Genomic DNA, 15938 nt, shown 5'->3' with positions numbered 1-15938 from the left:
TGTTAATAAAAGCACAAGTTAAAAGCTGTACACAGAGGAACATGCCTATATTTCTAACACATGGGAGACCCCAACAGGAGGAAGGTGGGTTTAAGGCCAGCCTATGCTAGACAGTAAGACCCTAAAGTCCCCCGAAGCAAGATAAAGAATGTAGTACTGAACAATACTCTAGAGAACAGGAAGAACTAACAGCACTCACTTAGAGCTGTTTTCTTTATCTTCTTCAAACTGTAGTGACAATTTGTTGTTGCGCTCTTTTTCTGCCTCAAAAAGCTCCACCAAGTTCTAAAAGACAACCATTTATTAGGTTTGATGTGACAGGAAGCACAGATTTAGGATACATAGCAGCCACAACACTGTTCACTATGGTTGATACAGCAAATAAGAGAACAGGACAGCAAGCAGAGACCAGGGAACACTAGTTACAACACTGTCTGGTCCTCACTTACATGCAGATCAGACTTTAAAGTTTCATTCTCTTGTTTGCAGTTTTGGAGGTTTTTTGAAAGTTGGTCAACTTCGAATTTCATTACTTCTTGTAAGTTATCGTAGGAATCCTGTAGACAGGCTTGGCTCTCAAGAAGTTTTTCATTTTCTAATCTTTACCAGGAAGAAATTTTGAAATGGAAAGTATAAACTTTTTTGAGTCAGATTTTCTTAAATTCAAGTTTTTCTATCACATTTGTCAGAGAGCTGTCATGGCCTTGTGTGGAATGCCCTTGGTACCCATGTGAGAACCACTAAATCAGAAGAAACAGAAGAAAAGAAAGTGTTAGCCTCAAGTACCTCTTCCACACACTTGGTCATGTAGTTAACTGACTGGCAATTTAACAGCTAACTGACAATTGGTAGTGTTTTCTAGCTAGGCAATAGAAACTTGTAATTTTCAAGTATTGTTAATGGTTCAAACCCAGCTGTTAAGAACTTTGTTAACAACAAAGTCTAGCTCTAGAAAATATTTTTAAGACAGAAAACATGGCTTCTTTCTAACCAAGAGAGAATTTAGTCTCAGCAAGAACTACTAGTTGCCTGTTCAGTTACACTTTCTTGCTCCTCTCCCCAGCACACTGCATCGCGTGCGGTACCCAGCGGTCATCCAAAGAATCAGCCGACAACCTCAGCTCTGAGCCATGGCTTACACACAGCTAACTGATGCAGAACCACATGCTGTGCAACCCGAAGGAGGACAGAAGCAGCAGTTCAGAGGGCAGTGTGGCAGCTGCTAAGAGATGAGATGGGGACATGTGTATGTGTTCACGGTATAAAGTGTAGTCAAGAAGGCAGAAACCAGTAAGAAACAAATGACAGGGCTGTGCACTACCATTCAGAAGGATCACTGCCACCGAGTGTCAGAGTAAACAGCCCAGTAAGTAGCTTACAGAAAACTGAAGACACTTAGATTTTGTTAATAAAAAATGATAATTACATTTCAACCAATATATTTTAAAGGCTAGGATAATCATTGCTATTAAGATGGCATTTAAAACACATAGCTCAGTAGATTCCTTATACTTTTGATCTAGTTCTAGTCTCACAAACAAATAAAGAAAATTAAAACACAATGGGATTTGATCAGGTGTGGTGGAACATGTCTTAGATACCAGCACTCAGGGAGCAGAACAGGTTCCAGGTCAGCCAAAGCTACATAGGAGGACACGTCTCAGAAAAACAAAAACAAAACCAACCAAACAAAAGCACACACACACCGTTTATAGTGAAGCCAATTGGTATAAAATCACAGACGGCTTATGCAGTGTGAGTTGGGATTATAATACTTCAGAGTTTATGAACAACGAAGCAGGCACCTTGAACCAACAGAGAACTCTACCTGGCATTGTCCAGCTGAAGCTGAACCTGCACATGTCTTTCAGAAAGCTGGCTTAGTTCTTTCTCTTGACTCTCTTTGAATGTGCTATACTCCAGTTTCACCAAAGAAAGTTCTTTGTCAGCAGAATTAAGAACAATTCGCAGGTCATGTACCTCACATTTCAAAACTAGAAAATAGAGGAAATCAAGGTCTCAACAGGTCCCTTTACAAGTTCTTTGTATAAAGGAAGCAAATAGATGAGACTAAATGAGACTGTATCATTTATAAAGCAGGCAAATAAATATCAACCGTACCACTGTAAAGACAAACATCACCTAAACACTAAATTCTCTATTTTTTTCATCTCCTTAGGTCATGGTTGCACCTACATTTCTTTTGCCCCAGACTGGCCTTATTCTTACCATGTAGCAAGGATAACCCTGACCTCCTCACCTTCCTGCTCTTACTTCCTGAGTTCTGGGATTATAGGTATGTGCTACCATATGCTGAAGCTGTTCCAACATTTCTGCAGAAAAAGGAAGAGTTAACATTTGTTCCTAGTCTTTAGATCACTTGATGTTTTAAAATATTTTTTTCCTGTGGAATATGCAACAAAACTATTATTATAAGAAAAACTTGAGAAATTAACATATTTGAAGGGGTGTGCTCTTTCTTAGCTGTTGAAATGCTTAGTAATATACCAGAACTTTTCAACAAAGGGTTAAACACTTGCGGTCTCAAAAGAAAACTCTAAATAAAAAGTAGATTAAGTAACTTCAAGTTTTACTACGAACTACTGAAAATACTTTGGAGATAGGATCTCATGCATCCCAGGCAGACCTTCAAGTTGATGTGTAGCAAAGGAGGACCTTGAAGTGTTGGGCCTCCTGGCTTCACCTACTGAATGCTGGATTACCTGGTTATCTGAAAACGCTTTGATGAAGACAAGAATATATTAAAATAAAAGTAGGAAAGATAACCATACCCAGAAGTGTATATAAATAATTTATGCTTTACTTTGTCACTATTAATGCAACTCAGCTTTGAAATTAAAGACACTTCATTTTAAAAGGACTTTAAACTGTGTGTGTGTGTGTGTGTGTGTGTGTGTGTGTGTGTGTGTGTGTGCGCGTGCACGCGTGCGTGTTTGTTTAGGTATGCTTGTTCATGTATGTGTGTTTGCAGGTCAGAGCAGAAACTTGGATCTAACTAATCACTCAAGTGCATTACACTTCTGTTTGAGACAAGGTCTTTCACTGGCCTAGCGCTTTACTAAGTAGGCTAGATTAGTCTAGTGAACTGGGATAACAGATGTGTGTCACACTGCACCCAGCTTTTTATGTGGGCTCTAGGGTCTGAATTCAGGTCTTCAAACTTGTATGGCAAAAGAACCATCTTCCCAACTTTTAAATAAACTTTCAGTAAATACTTATAACATTTATTTGTGACCAATCTTGAAGAAAATGATTGCTTTAAGAATTTATAATACACTACCCATGAAAATGTAAGGCCAATTATCTAACAACAACCAAAACAAGCAAGCCATTAAAATAAAACAAACAAAACCCAATAATTTAAACGATCAAATGGTACTGCACTACAGTGTGCCCCATTGTCCAAACTCACAGTCATTCTTAGTCTGCGCATCCTGGAGCTGCTTCTCAAGGTCGCTGAGCTGTGTGAGGTAGTCCTGCTGTTGTTTGCTCCAATCGCTTCTTTCTGATGAGAACAGCTTTGGGAAAAGTGAACACACTGGAGAAGTATGCTAAGACATGATGCAGATCGTTAACTTGTGTTTGTATTTAGTGTCTAGTTTTAAGGTCAATTACAAGACAAATGTGGTTGTTTATGAATTGTAGTGAAGATGACAATCTGAGATCAGTATGAGGGTGTGGACAGACCGCTCTGGTAACTTCTAAACAGTCCACTTGCCCTTACTTAGTGGTCCTGAACTCAGACAATGAATGTCTGTGTCACTATCAGAGAAGTACAAAAAGTTCACTAGGGCTTAGTAAGGGAATTTTCATCTGGCAATGGGTTTTTTTTGGGGGGGGGGCACAAAAGAGGTCAGAGTGCACATAGATTTATTAAGGAAAAATGAAAAGAACTTTAAGAGTGGGAGGACTTCTGAGGGAGAAATATCCTCATCTCACAGTGCCTTTATGTTGAGGGTTTCAACACTTTCTGAGGCTGTGCTCTGTCCCTCACCTCCTGCATTTGTGTAGAATGGTGTTCTAGTCTGTCAACATTCTGTTGAAGTTTCAGGTTTTTATGTTCTTCTTCATCCAGCTTGACTTGAAGAACACTCAGTTGTTCCTGCATTAAACACATTGCAATCATCAAAAAGGCCTTTACATTTAAAACAACATTCAGTTTTATTTTATGTATGGGTATTGTGTTTTTGCTTGAACATATATTCATGTACCAACTGCATGCCTGGTGCCCACAGGATCCAGGACAGGGGTCAGGCCACCTGCAACTGGAGTTACACAAAGTTGTAAGCCACTGGGTGGGTACTGGAAATGAACTTAGGTTCCCCCTAGAAAGGCAGCTGAACTGCTGAGAGAACTCTCCTGCCCCATTTCTTTTTTATTAAAGAGACAAACTAAACAAACTCAAAACCGTATAGACTCAAACACAGTAAAGGAGCTGGAGCCAGAATCGTCAGACGGTTATAGCGATCATTCCTACATTTCAAAATCACAATTGAGTCTGATCGAAGCAGATAAATTCAAACACAAAGAGAGAAGTAGTTAAAATTCAATACTGAATTAAATCACAGAGTGTGAGCTGCTCGTGGTGGTGCATGCATTTAATAACAGCACTAGGGAGGCAGAGGCAGGCAGATCTCTGAGTTCTAACCCAGCTTGGTCTATACAGGGAAACGAAACGAAAAATATAAAAGATAAGTAAAAATTAAAGTGAAAGAGATGGACATAGGAGTGGGAAAGATTATTTTACATATATATGAAATTACAGAGCCCTTAAAAATGTTAATATTAGATTTAAACATTGAGCCCACTAGAGACCTTTAGAAGCTTCCTCAGCACTGCATGGGGTTATTTTATCACAGCGGCCTCTCTGGCCTGGAATAAGAACATAATGAGACTTGGAATATCCATGCCAAGTTTTACCAGACAACGTGGTAACATTTAATTAACAAACTAGTAGGATGCCAATACAATCAAATCTCAGATTATGTCAAACACATCAGAGCCTCCCTGAAATTATCTGTATAACAAAATCCTATTGGGTGTTACACTTCATCAGCCAGTGCAGTGCTACGCCGTTTAAACCAGTTCTAAAGGACACTAGTAGAAAACTGGTCATTTCTCACACGGAGTGAAAAGCACAGAAAATGGAGAATGATTTGCTCAAGAATAAAAACTGTACAAAAAAACAAAAAAGAAAAAAAAAACAAGTCAGAAACTTTTATATATACAAACTTAAAAATTATAGGGAGTTAAGATAGTAAACAAATTTTATTTAAATGAATGTTAGATTATCTTTTCCCTAAAATTTAAGCATTACCTGCACAGTTCGAAGCTCCTCAGAAATGGCCTCCAGAGCTTGTTCACTCATCTCAGGTGGCACTGGCTCATTCAATATATCATTATCTGGAGCACTCTGTGAGCGCAGGAAGCCAAAGCTCCCCACCTCAGGGCTTGACTTTGGTACTAGTCTAGAACAAAGCTGATAAGCCTTGGTTGGAGTGGTAATTATCTGCAGAACAATCATTGTGAAAGGAAACATTAGTACAAAGGGAAAAAGAGCTGGATTTAATCAATAGGAAAAAATTTAAATTTTATTAATCAACTTATCAAGAGGATATATTCTTAAAGCATAGGCCCAAATAAACCTATTGGTTCAATATAGTTGCATGCAAAATTCTAATATGGTTTTTAAAAATGGAACTTGAAGCAGCAGGATGGATGGCAGGGCCTAAACAAGATCCCATTTTTCACTCATCATACTGGCAAACATTTAACTCAGCAGTTAGAGTACTTGCTCTTCCAGAGGATAGGGTTTGACTCCCAGCTCCCACATGGTGACACACAACCATCTATAACTCCAGTTCCAAGGATTCCAAGGCCCTCTTTTGTACTCCTTGGGCACTGCATAGATGTGGGATACATGCATACAAAATACTTACACATAAATCAAATTTAAACAAAAGAAAAAACAAACAGAAACCTGTAAGGAGCTCAGGGTGCGCATTAGTAGAGAGAGTGCCAGAAGAGTGCTCCCCAACTTGCTCAAAGCTGACACTCTAACACAAGACTTGAGCAAGTGACAGAACCCCTCACAGGCAGTGGTAGCCTGTAAACTATGAAAGGCCACCAAGTCATCCAAAACATAAAAGCCAGGTTGAGGATGTAGCTCAGTGCATTCCAAGCAGGTATGATGCTCTGGGCACAATCGCAGCATGGCCCAAAGGAAGTAAGGTGACAAGATTTACAGTGACAAACACTTCAGACGCCAGTCAATATACAAAGACTAGGACCAACCTTTGGCTTTGTTTATTTATCTGTGTATGTATGGTGGGCTTTGTTTTTGGTTTTTGTTTTGTTTTGGTTTTGTTTTGTTTTGTGAATAGGGTTTCTCAGAGTAGCCCTGGCTATCCTGGAACTTGATTTGCAAATGAGGATGTCCTCCAACTCAAATAGATCTGACTATAGGACTGTACCACCATCCTTGGCTTAAGACTCATCTTTAAATGTTACAAAAAGCATACTGCAAATCTAGACAGAGTGGCACACACCTTGTACTCATAGGGGTAGAAACAAGAAAAATCAAGAGTTCAAGGCCAGCCTAGGCTACTGAGTGAGTTTGAGGACAGCTTTGGCTATCATAAGACCCTGTCTCAAAGAAAAGAAAGAAGAAAAAAAAAGAAAATAGAAAAAAATAAACGGGGAGGAAAAGGAAAAAGTTCAGATGCTAGGAAACACTGTCTAAAGTTAATAACAAAATAGAATTCGATCCCAAATGTTTTATCACTCCTCCCACTGGGGTCTATCAGAATACTAAGGTGTTCTGCCATCTGTGTTTGGAAATAATTTTTATTAATAAAACAGATTGCTCCAATTTAAATAGAAGCTCCAGATACCTACCTTGAGTGTTTCAGCATGTATTTTATTCAGCTGAGAAACTTCCTGGCGTTTGCAGACTTTTGTTGCCTCCAAAAGGTTTTCAAGATTGAGGTTTGCTTTTTGCAAAGACTGAAGCTCTGATTCTAATTCTAGCTGCTTCTTCCTAATAGACATTGTTAAAACTTAGTACCTTCAGGTGGTAAGTAATATTAAACATTTGTAAGTACATTACAGTTTATGTTCTCATGTAACTTGGCTTTTGAGTCAGAAATACTCCCCAAATCATTACCTTCATTTTTCTGGGCATATAAATCAGGGCTCACAGATTGATGACTGATTTAAGGAATTCAATTAGTAAATTGAAGAGCTCAAATTCAAGTATGCCATCAGGTTAGGATAACCTTGGTTATACTATCAATATAGTTCATCCTTTAGTACAAGAAGCATCAAATAAGAGTATTAAAAAATCCTGGGGTTGGGGATTTAGCTCAGTGGTAGAGCGCTTGCCTAGCAAGTGCAAGGCCCTGGGTTCGGTCCCCAGCTCCGGGAAAAAAAAATCCTTAATTTCTAAGAAGAATCTTGATTTAGTCTGTAACTGTGATTTAAATTGGTAATAAGAGAACTTAATTGGTAATTCAATTGACACTCAACAAGTGAGCCCTGGATAAAACATCTGCATGATCTACTGTTAGATACACAGTGAAACAACAAGAAAAAAAAATGTTTCCATAGAACAAAAGAAGTTAGTTGCTAGGAAGGTTTATATTTAAAATAACATGCCACATTATCTATCATTAACATTAAAATATTAAGGAATCAGGCGAGCATGTGTTTGTACTTTACCGAGTTAACTCTTTGAACTCTTCATACTCTTGCTTTGAATTATTCAGCTCTGTCTGAATTTGCAGGAGTTGTACTTTTAACTTCTCGGTGCTTGTGAAGAAACTTGGTTCTTTTATTGCTTTGGGAGGAAGTCCTTGCAGACCTGATAAGGAGGAGACCACTGCAGTCTTTGAAAGACAGAAACTTCGAGACTTTCCCCAGCTCTCCTCCAGTACCATCTAAGTCGCAATGGTGAGTACAGAATGGACGGAGGGCAAGTGCCAGAGATGTAAGGCCACACGGCGTGTGACAGTGCACACGGGAGGGAAGGGAAAGGCCACAGGATGGGAAACTGTACTTAAGGAAACACGCTGTTCCCTAGGATGAAGAGCTAACAGAGACTAGTAAGCAATATGCTTGGTGCTAGATGGAGAACACTTGCACAACTGAACTTGTGAAAACTGGTGCTAGTAGCCACTGTGAACAACAATTTTGAAGAAAAAACTGATTAATGAGGACAATCCTAGATATGCATATAAAGTCTTGAGTTTCTCTACACCCAAATACTGTGAATCTTTTTTTACTAATTCACAACTGAATAATAGTAAAAGGCTTAGAAAGGGAAAAGTAAAAGGCAAGACAAAAACAAAACAGAACAAAAAAAAAAAAAAAACATCAAAGCCGCACTCAGAGGCAGAGGCAGAGGCAGAGGCAGGCATCTCTCTGAGTCTAAGGCCAGCCTGGTCTACAGAATGACTTCCAGGACAGCCAGGGCTACACAGAGAAACCCTGTCTTTAAAAATAAAAATCATAAAGCAAAGATGGATGGAAGGACAGATGGGTGGGATAGACAGATAGACAGGAAGAATAAAAGGGATGGGGGAGAGCTCAGTGGCAGGGGGGATGCTTAGCATCAGAGACCCAACCTTCAGTTTGATCCCTAGCACCACAAAAAGAAATAAAATAAAAAGCAAAGAAGCAAACAATTCAGAATAAACATTAGAATTTTCTTAACTGAAAGGAAACAAAGAGCCAGGCAGTGGTAGTGCAGGCCTTAGAGGCAGGCAGATCTCTGTGAGTTCCAGGGCAGCCAAAGCTACACAGAGACCCTGTCTTGTATAACTTCAGGAAAAGGAAGAAAGGAAGGAAGGAAGAAAGGAAGAGAGAGAGAGAGAGAGAGAGAGAGAGAGAGAGAGAGAGAGAGAGAGAGGAAGAAATGAAGGTAGAGGCTGCGTGTGATAAACACCACTGAATCCTCACTGCCTTGGGAAGGGAGCAGACAGAACTTGTTGCCTAACCTCAGTAAATTCACAGCAGTAACTGCGACACTGACCCCCAACATTAGACTTAGTACCAATAGGGCACTTTTTACATAATAATTATGGAAATAATGTATGATACAGAGTATGTGCAGTCTAACCACAATACCAGAAATCAACGCTGGTGAACCCTGTATTTGACCCATGGACATCTCTCACATTGCAGACATTAACTGAACTGACAAACATCTCTGCCATTCATTTATGTTTGAGTAGTTAAGTGTCCGTACTATGCTTTAATGTCTTATACTTTAAACATGAAAATTCCCATTATGGTTTGGATTTAAAATGTCCCTACAGGATCATGTGTAGTGGAACTGTTCACATGGGTGATAACGAGGCGACAGGACTCTGACCTGTGCTTAATTATAGGCTCATGGGCTGTTGGGAAGTAGAAGTGAGTCATAGGAGTGGGCCCTGAGGGTGTGTCCCACATACTGTTCTCCCCACTTTCTGATCCATGAGCACAGTAGCTCTGGTGGTCCCTGACATAAAGTTCTGCTCATCACAGACATGAATGTAATGGAGCTGGCCAAGTGTGGACCGAGTCCTCTGAAACCTGAACCCAAACAAATCACCCTCTAAGTTGATTCTTTCTTCAGATTTTGTCACAGCAATGGAAAGCTTACATGTGTGTAAAAACTGAGATCACATATAAAAATATCTGAATAAATCATTTATAAAAGATACCACTAAAACAAAAAAGATATATTAATATCAGGCCTTTTCTTGGTATAGCAATTAGCTGAACAACTTATTATCTTGTGATGTAAAAAAAAAACCTTTGTAAATTAATTTTAAAACATAAAGGGATGGAGAGATGGCTCAGTGGTTAAGAATACTGACTCTTCCAGAGGTCCTGAGTTCAATTCCATCTGTAATAGGATCTGATGCCCTCTTCTGGTGTGATTGAAGACAGTTACAGTGTACTCATATAAATAAAATAAAAAAATAAAAATAACTTATCTCATTAAAAAAGTGCATTCAATTGCACCAGGTGAAGGCTAACTACGAGACACTGCAAATGCTTCTTTCTCTTCTTTGGTATTTTTTTGTTTTTTCGTTTTGGTGGCTCTGAAATTTTTTAATTTTTAAAAATTATATGTATGTTTGTATGCCTGTATATGGGTGTGTGTGTGTGAGTGCAGGTGCCCAAAAAGGCCAGCAGTGTTGGATCCCTTGAAGCTGGAGCTAAAACAGATGTGAGCTGCCATCTTGTGTGGGGAACCAGACTCAAGTCCTCTGAGAGAACAGCACGCTGCATTTACCACCTAGCTAGTCCTGCTTTGGATTCTGTTTATTTCTGGTTTGTTTTCTGAGGTAGGAGTGGGTCTCATTTCATAGACCAGGTTAGCCCAAAAAAATGACTATCCCTCAGCCTCCAAAGTGCTTGGATTTCAGGTGTGTGGCACGTACACACCTGATATAAATGTTCTTTCTTCCTTGTCTGTGTATTTGTGTGTGTACATGAGTTACAGGCAGGCCAGCAGCCAGCCTTGGGTTTTTCCTTAGGAGCCACCTGACTGGCTTAAGAGTTTTCCTAATAGACTGGGCTGGTCAGCCAGAGAACCCCAGGATCAACCTGTCAAAGCCTCCCCAGTTCCCCAGTGCTGGGATTATAAGTTCAAGTCCACCTTTTTAATGAGAGTTCTAGAAACTCAGGGCCTCATGTTTACATATGCAAGCACCTTACTGACATTCTCTTTCCTGTCCTACAGATTAATTCTTTAGATTTATTTTTGTCTTATGTGCATGGGTATTTTTTTCTGTGTGTATGTCTGTGCACCACATGTAAGCCTGTCACCCATGGAAGCCAGAAAAGAGCATCAGACCCCTCATCAAAATGGAGCTCTGACATGGGTGCTGGGAATTGAACTTGGGTCCTCGGGAAGAGCAGCCAGGCTTTCAAGCATGAAGTGATTGCTCCAGCTCCTTCTCACAGCAATTATCTCTTACCTTTGTCATTTGTCTCTGTACTAGACACTTCAGAAAAAGCCTGTTCTAGTCGAGCAATAGCCTGGGCATCGAGTTCATGGGCTCTTTTCACAGGTGCTAATAATTTCAGTTTTCTATTCTCTTCCCTGAGGGAATGATTCTCCATAGCATACTTCGCGAGTCTGGGATGGTGCTCCACCTGTAACATTGAGAAATTACACACTCCATTCAGAAGTCCTAGAGCACAGCAGTCCTGGTTGTACTCTACTACAGTCTCCATAAGAAGGGACTTGGGAGTGGTGGGTAGATCAGAATACGTTTACGCTAATTGCTTGCAACTTCCACCCAAGTCACACAGGACAGAAGCCCCGTCAGAAACGTTAACTCTTTACACTAGGAAATGGCTAAATTAACGTACTCGAGGAGTAACTCAGAGACACAGCAAGAACCTAGCATGAAAAAGGCTCTGAGTTTGCTCCTCAGCACAGAAAAATAGATAGATGGATGGACGGATGGATGATGGATGTATGGACAGATGGACGGATGGACGGACAGATGGACAGACAAACAGACAGATATGTACAGCATACCGCTGCATGAAAACACTGTAGTTTATTTACCTATAGAAGATCATCTCCTTGCTCCCAAGTTTGAGTATAGCTCTGTAAACATTACATTTTGGGTTTTTTAAGTGTGTGTATGCGCCTGTGTATGTGTGGCCATTTGTTTACAAAAATACTCTTAGATGGATGGGATGGAGAAGGCTCAGCAGTTGCTGATCACTAACCGCTTTTTCAGAGAATCTGGGTTTAACTCCCAGGACCCACAAAGCTGTAACTCCAGTTCCAGGAGAGCCAACGCTCTACTGGCTTCCTTGGGCACCAAGCATGCACAGACATACATATAAGCAAAATGCCCATACATATTAAATACAAATAAATAAATCTTTAAAAAGGGGGGGGGAATAGAAAAATTTCTGACTACTAAGACTGAATTGCCCTCTAAAATACATTAACTAGCAAAATGCACAAAAGTATACAAAATAAAAATATTTATCCTGATAATAATATAATACTGACTGGATATATATTAAACATACTGACACACACAAAAAAGATTATTTTTGTTTTCAAATTAGGTACCTGTTACCTACTCACTCTCTCTCTCTAGGAAAAAGAAAAAAACCAAGAACTTCAAAAGCTTTATTGCCCTGAGCCTGGTAGAATCACAGCTGCTACAGAGCACAGGTCCACGGGCAGAGTACAAATGGCTGGTCTTTCTTTTTGTCTTCAGCTTAATACTTGGGAATGAGAAAAGAAATCATGCAGCGCTGACTGAAAGTGCCGTCTTCCTCTGCACTACAGAAGGAGTTACTGGTGAACACGTTGTACATACGTTAGCTAGTGAATACTAGTCATACTTTAAAGCTCCCTCTTAGAAACACAGAGGCACACGGCACTCACTTGCTCTCGAAGCGTCCGGATCTCATCCCTCAGTTCTGACAGCAGGCGATCCTGCTCCTCCGGCAGGAAGCTTCCTCGCGCCTCCTTCTGGAGCCTTTCCAGACGCATGATTTGGTCCTCTCGGAACTTCACAATCATTTTATTAGACTGAATAAATTTTTCCTTTTTGAGGGTGAGGTCTTCTAGTTGGGTAATTTTTTCTACTAGAGACTTAAGAAATTCAGGATTCAGTTAAACATGAAAAATTATTCAGCTTCCCTAAACTCTCACAAACCCATCAGAGAGTACTAAGTCTAAACCCAAAGGCAAGACTTTTGAAGCCTTTTCCTTATACTCCTATTACTACACTTCACTCTCTGAGGTAATGAAGATCAGCCACAACATTAAATATTAGATGTTCTGAATCCCCTTTCCTAATTCAATTTCCTACCTTCTTTTCCTGTTCAGATTTCTTAAAGAATAACATTGCTTCCAGGAAATATTCCATGTAATTAGCCTTCTCTTTATCTAAAAAGGAAAGGGAGAAATAGGTTAATTTTTCAAAACTTAAAAGTCTTTATTGTTACCAAGTATCCTAAGGAACAGAATCTCATGAATGATTAGCAATTTCACATTAACTTACTTAGTAAATTGGTTGAAACAAGACGTTTCTCTGTATTTATTTAGTACAAATATATTTGGTGAAAGAAACAGAAATGGTTTGTTTTTAAAAAACTGTAGTTGGGGGGCTGGGGATTTAGCTCAGTGGTAGAGTGCTTACCTAGGAAGCGCAAGGCCCTGGGTTCGGTCCCCAGCTCCAAAAAAGAACCAAAAAAAAAAAAAAAACAAAAAAAAAAAAACAAACAACTGTAGTTGGGGATGGAGAGATGGCTCTGTGGTTAAGAGCACTGACTGCTCTACCAAAGGACTCAGGATCACTTCCCAGCACCAACATGGCAACTGTCTGTAACTCCTGTTCCAGGGGATCCAACACCATCACACAGACATACATGCAGTCAAAATGTCAATGTACATAAAAACATATACATTATTTTAAAAAGTGTAGCCTAGGTTGGCCTCAAACTCATAGCGACTCTGTACCAATCCTCCCAAATGCTGGACTTATAAGCATGAGACACCAGAACTAGAAATGAGTCTATAAGGAACAAGGAGGAGACCCATGTGTGCCTCTGGAGATCTAATGAAAACTTATTTATTGACAGTGTCTCATTCAGTCACTCTACAGAAAGACTGGGCTGTCTAACAGTTCTAGGCTGGCCTAGAACTCATCTTGTAACCTAGGCTAGTCTCATGCTCAGTCTTGTGCCAGCTTCCTGAGTTCTGGGCGTCAGGTGTGCAGACTGTGCTCAGTATGATGCATCCTGCTGTTTGCTGCTTGTTGGTTTGGTTTTGTACATTACTGCAAATCACACCTAGGGACTCACATAGACCAGGCAATATGCCTACTACCAAGACATGTTCCCAGCCCCAGTTCTGTTTTTGTTTGTTTGCTTTTCATTGTTGTTTTCAAGTTTTATGGCTCTCAAATTAATCCTACAAGCAAATTTTGAAGAAACATTTCCTGTTCTATCTCATGAACATATGTTGATTTTATGCTAAGGTAGAATGTTGGGTGTGACCTAATGAAATTTATGTTTCTTCTTAGCACTTATTAGGGGATGAATTACTGAAAATCATTGTGAATCTCCTTCTCGATGCACCTCCCATACCATCTGATTCAGACAAAGCACTATCCTCTTCCACAGTAAGTAAGGAGAGAGGGTGTGAGACATTTGGGAAAGCCTCACTATATGTTGACTATATATCTAACAGCACTATATGTTGACTATTTATCTAAGATTCCCATGAAGTCTTTTCAAGGAGGAAGGGTGGTGAGCTCAACCTACCTCTGGCCAATGAGCTTCCTGGTGTCAGCTGCCCAGACGTAAACTGAGACAGTTGTTCTCTGAGTCTCTTCACTTCAGCTTGTAGCTGGCTCACATTTCCTTGGGTGTCTTCATTTACCACAGCCTAGATAAGAATTAATAAAGCACTGAAAGACCACCTTTCAAGTTGTACAGTGCTGTTTTTGGTTAGGAGTGAGTGGGAATGTGGAAAACCATATTATAAAAACAAAACTGTACATCAGTCTCACCAACAGCAAAATGGCCACTAATATATATAGTATGCTGGAATGGGCAGTGAGCTCCTTCTGTGCCTACACAGCAGCAAGAGCCCAAGCAGCACAGCTGCACTCTCCTCCTCTTGCCATCCCCTCACCAGGTTCCCACTCACCCTGTCCATTCCATCAGCCCCATTTTAAGCCAGGTCACCTTCAGATTTGAGTGGATCATCCTGACATTTAAGAACCACGCATTATCTTTCAAACAAAGAAACCAAATACCTTTGCAAGGCTATTTCTCTTCTGTCCATCCTTTGGGGTTAGAACTCTGGTCTAACAGGGCAAGACATGATCCTGTCGGGCTATGTAACCTGCCTCATTGCTGAGGTGCCAGAGCACCACTGGCAAGCTGCTCGGGGAGGCAGAACACAGTCCATGATATGGGTTCCCAGCCTGTGTACTTCTGGGCAAGAAATAGCAAGATCTGGGATGCCAAGCAGGAAAGGGGATGGCTGAGTCCTGAACAGGTCAGAATCTGGCTTGGTTCTGACTAAGTGCCTAGAGTACTGAGGGGCTGAAGAAGAGAAGGCCTTCTTTAGGAAAGTTAGGCATGGCTCTTTACAACAAAGGCCTTCCCCACTTGTTGATTCTTGAAGAAGGAGATGGTCCTTGCTTGTCCAAACTGCTTTATTTTATGGCAGATGTGAATTTATAAGTCTTACTCAGGGTGAGCCAGGGATTAAATACCTTTTGAAGGGAAAAATGCCCAGAAAGGGAAGCTCATTGGCTAAACACTTGGATCCTATCTAGATAACTCATTAGCATGGAGAACTCCAGGTTTTTATGCTACCTGCCAACTGTCATGGTCTTCTCAGGGATGAACCATGGTTACATGTTCCAGGACAGGTAGAGCTCAGCAGGGAGCTGGTTGCACGGCTACCCGTCTCTATTCTGAGATTTCCCAGGCTGCCAAACCTGCTTCAACCTTGCTAGTTCTTCTGTCTGGTGGTATGGTCCACTTGCCCCACAATTCCCAACATGACTAGTCCGGGGCCAACCCCAGCATCCGGGAACTGAGGAAAGCAGCTGACAGGAGGTATGGAGTTGGCAATTGTGGCCAAAGCTGCTTTACCTTTGGCAATTTCTACCCTCTTTAACTCTTTGCTATTCTGTGGCTAAAAGCTGCTGGCTTTTGGCAATTCAACTCCTTCTGAATGAAGCAGGGGATTAAGAAAAACAGCTTGGTTATCTGCACTCTTTTCTCTCTGGTTCAAGGGCCCCTTGATGGCCAGGTGAGAGGCTAGGAGTTTATTAATATTTTGTAAGCCACAGAGAAAAGAAAAGGAAGAAATGAAGTAAGTCTGGTGCACACAAACACACACACACACACACACACACACA

The 15938-nt window shown here is 40.5% G+C and overlaps 1 protein-coding gene across 2 annotated transcripts in view; it reads right to left on the bottom strand.

Annotated features, from left to right (window-relative positions):
* The window catches only part of Kif15 (kinesin family member 15), a 71036-nt gene that overhangs the window by 20178 nt on the left and 34920 nt on the right, over nucleotides 1–15938 (bottom strand). For both annotated transcript variants that reach the window (XR_015626761.1, NM_181635.2), the window contains 12 exon segments: nucleotides 14323–14446; nucleotides 12867–12943; nucleotides 12437–12646; nucleotides 10995–11172; nucleotides 7741–7882; nucleotides 6919–7060; nucleotides 5339–5530; nucleotides 4016–4123; nucleotides 3434–3539; nucleotides 1829–1994; nucleotides 450–600; nucleotides 200–285 (listed from right to left, as the gene is read on the bottom strand). Coding sequence is in view for 1 of the 2 variants with exons in the window: in NM_181635.2 (NP_853666.1) it covers nucleotides 200–285; nucleotides 450–600; nucleotides 1829–1994; nucleotides 3434–3539; nucleotides 4016–4123; nucleotides 5339–5530; nucleotides 6919–7060; nucleotides 7741–7882; nucleotides 10995–11172; nucleotides 12437–12646; nucleotides 12867–12943; nucleotides 14323–14446 (1682 nt within the window). In the remaining variant the exon portion in view is untranslated.

This window comes from Rattus norvegicus, chromosome 8, assembly GCF_021556685.1.
Source record: "Rattus norvegicus strain SHRSP/BbbUtx chromosome 8, alternate assembly SHRSP_T2T, whole genome shotgun sequence".
Classification (NCBI taxonomy): Eukaryota; Metazoa; Chordata; class Mammalia; order Rodentia; family Muridae; genus Rattus; species Rattus norvegicus.
The sequence above is the reverse complement of the archived record's forward strand: the minus strand, read 5'-3'. Positions and strand labels throughout refer to the sequence as shown.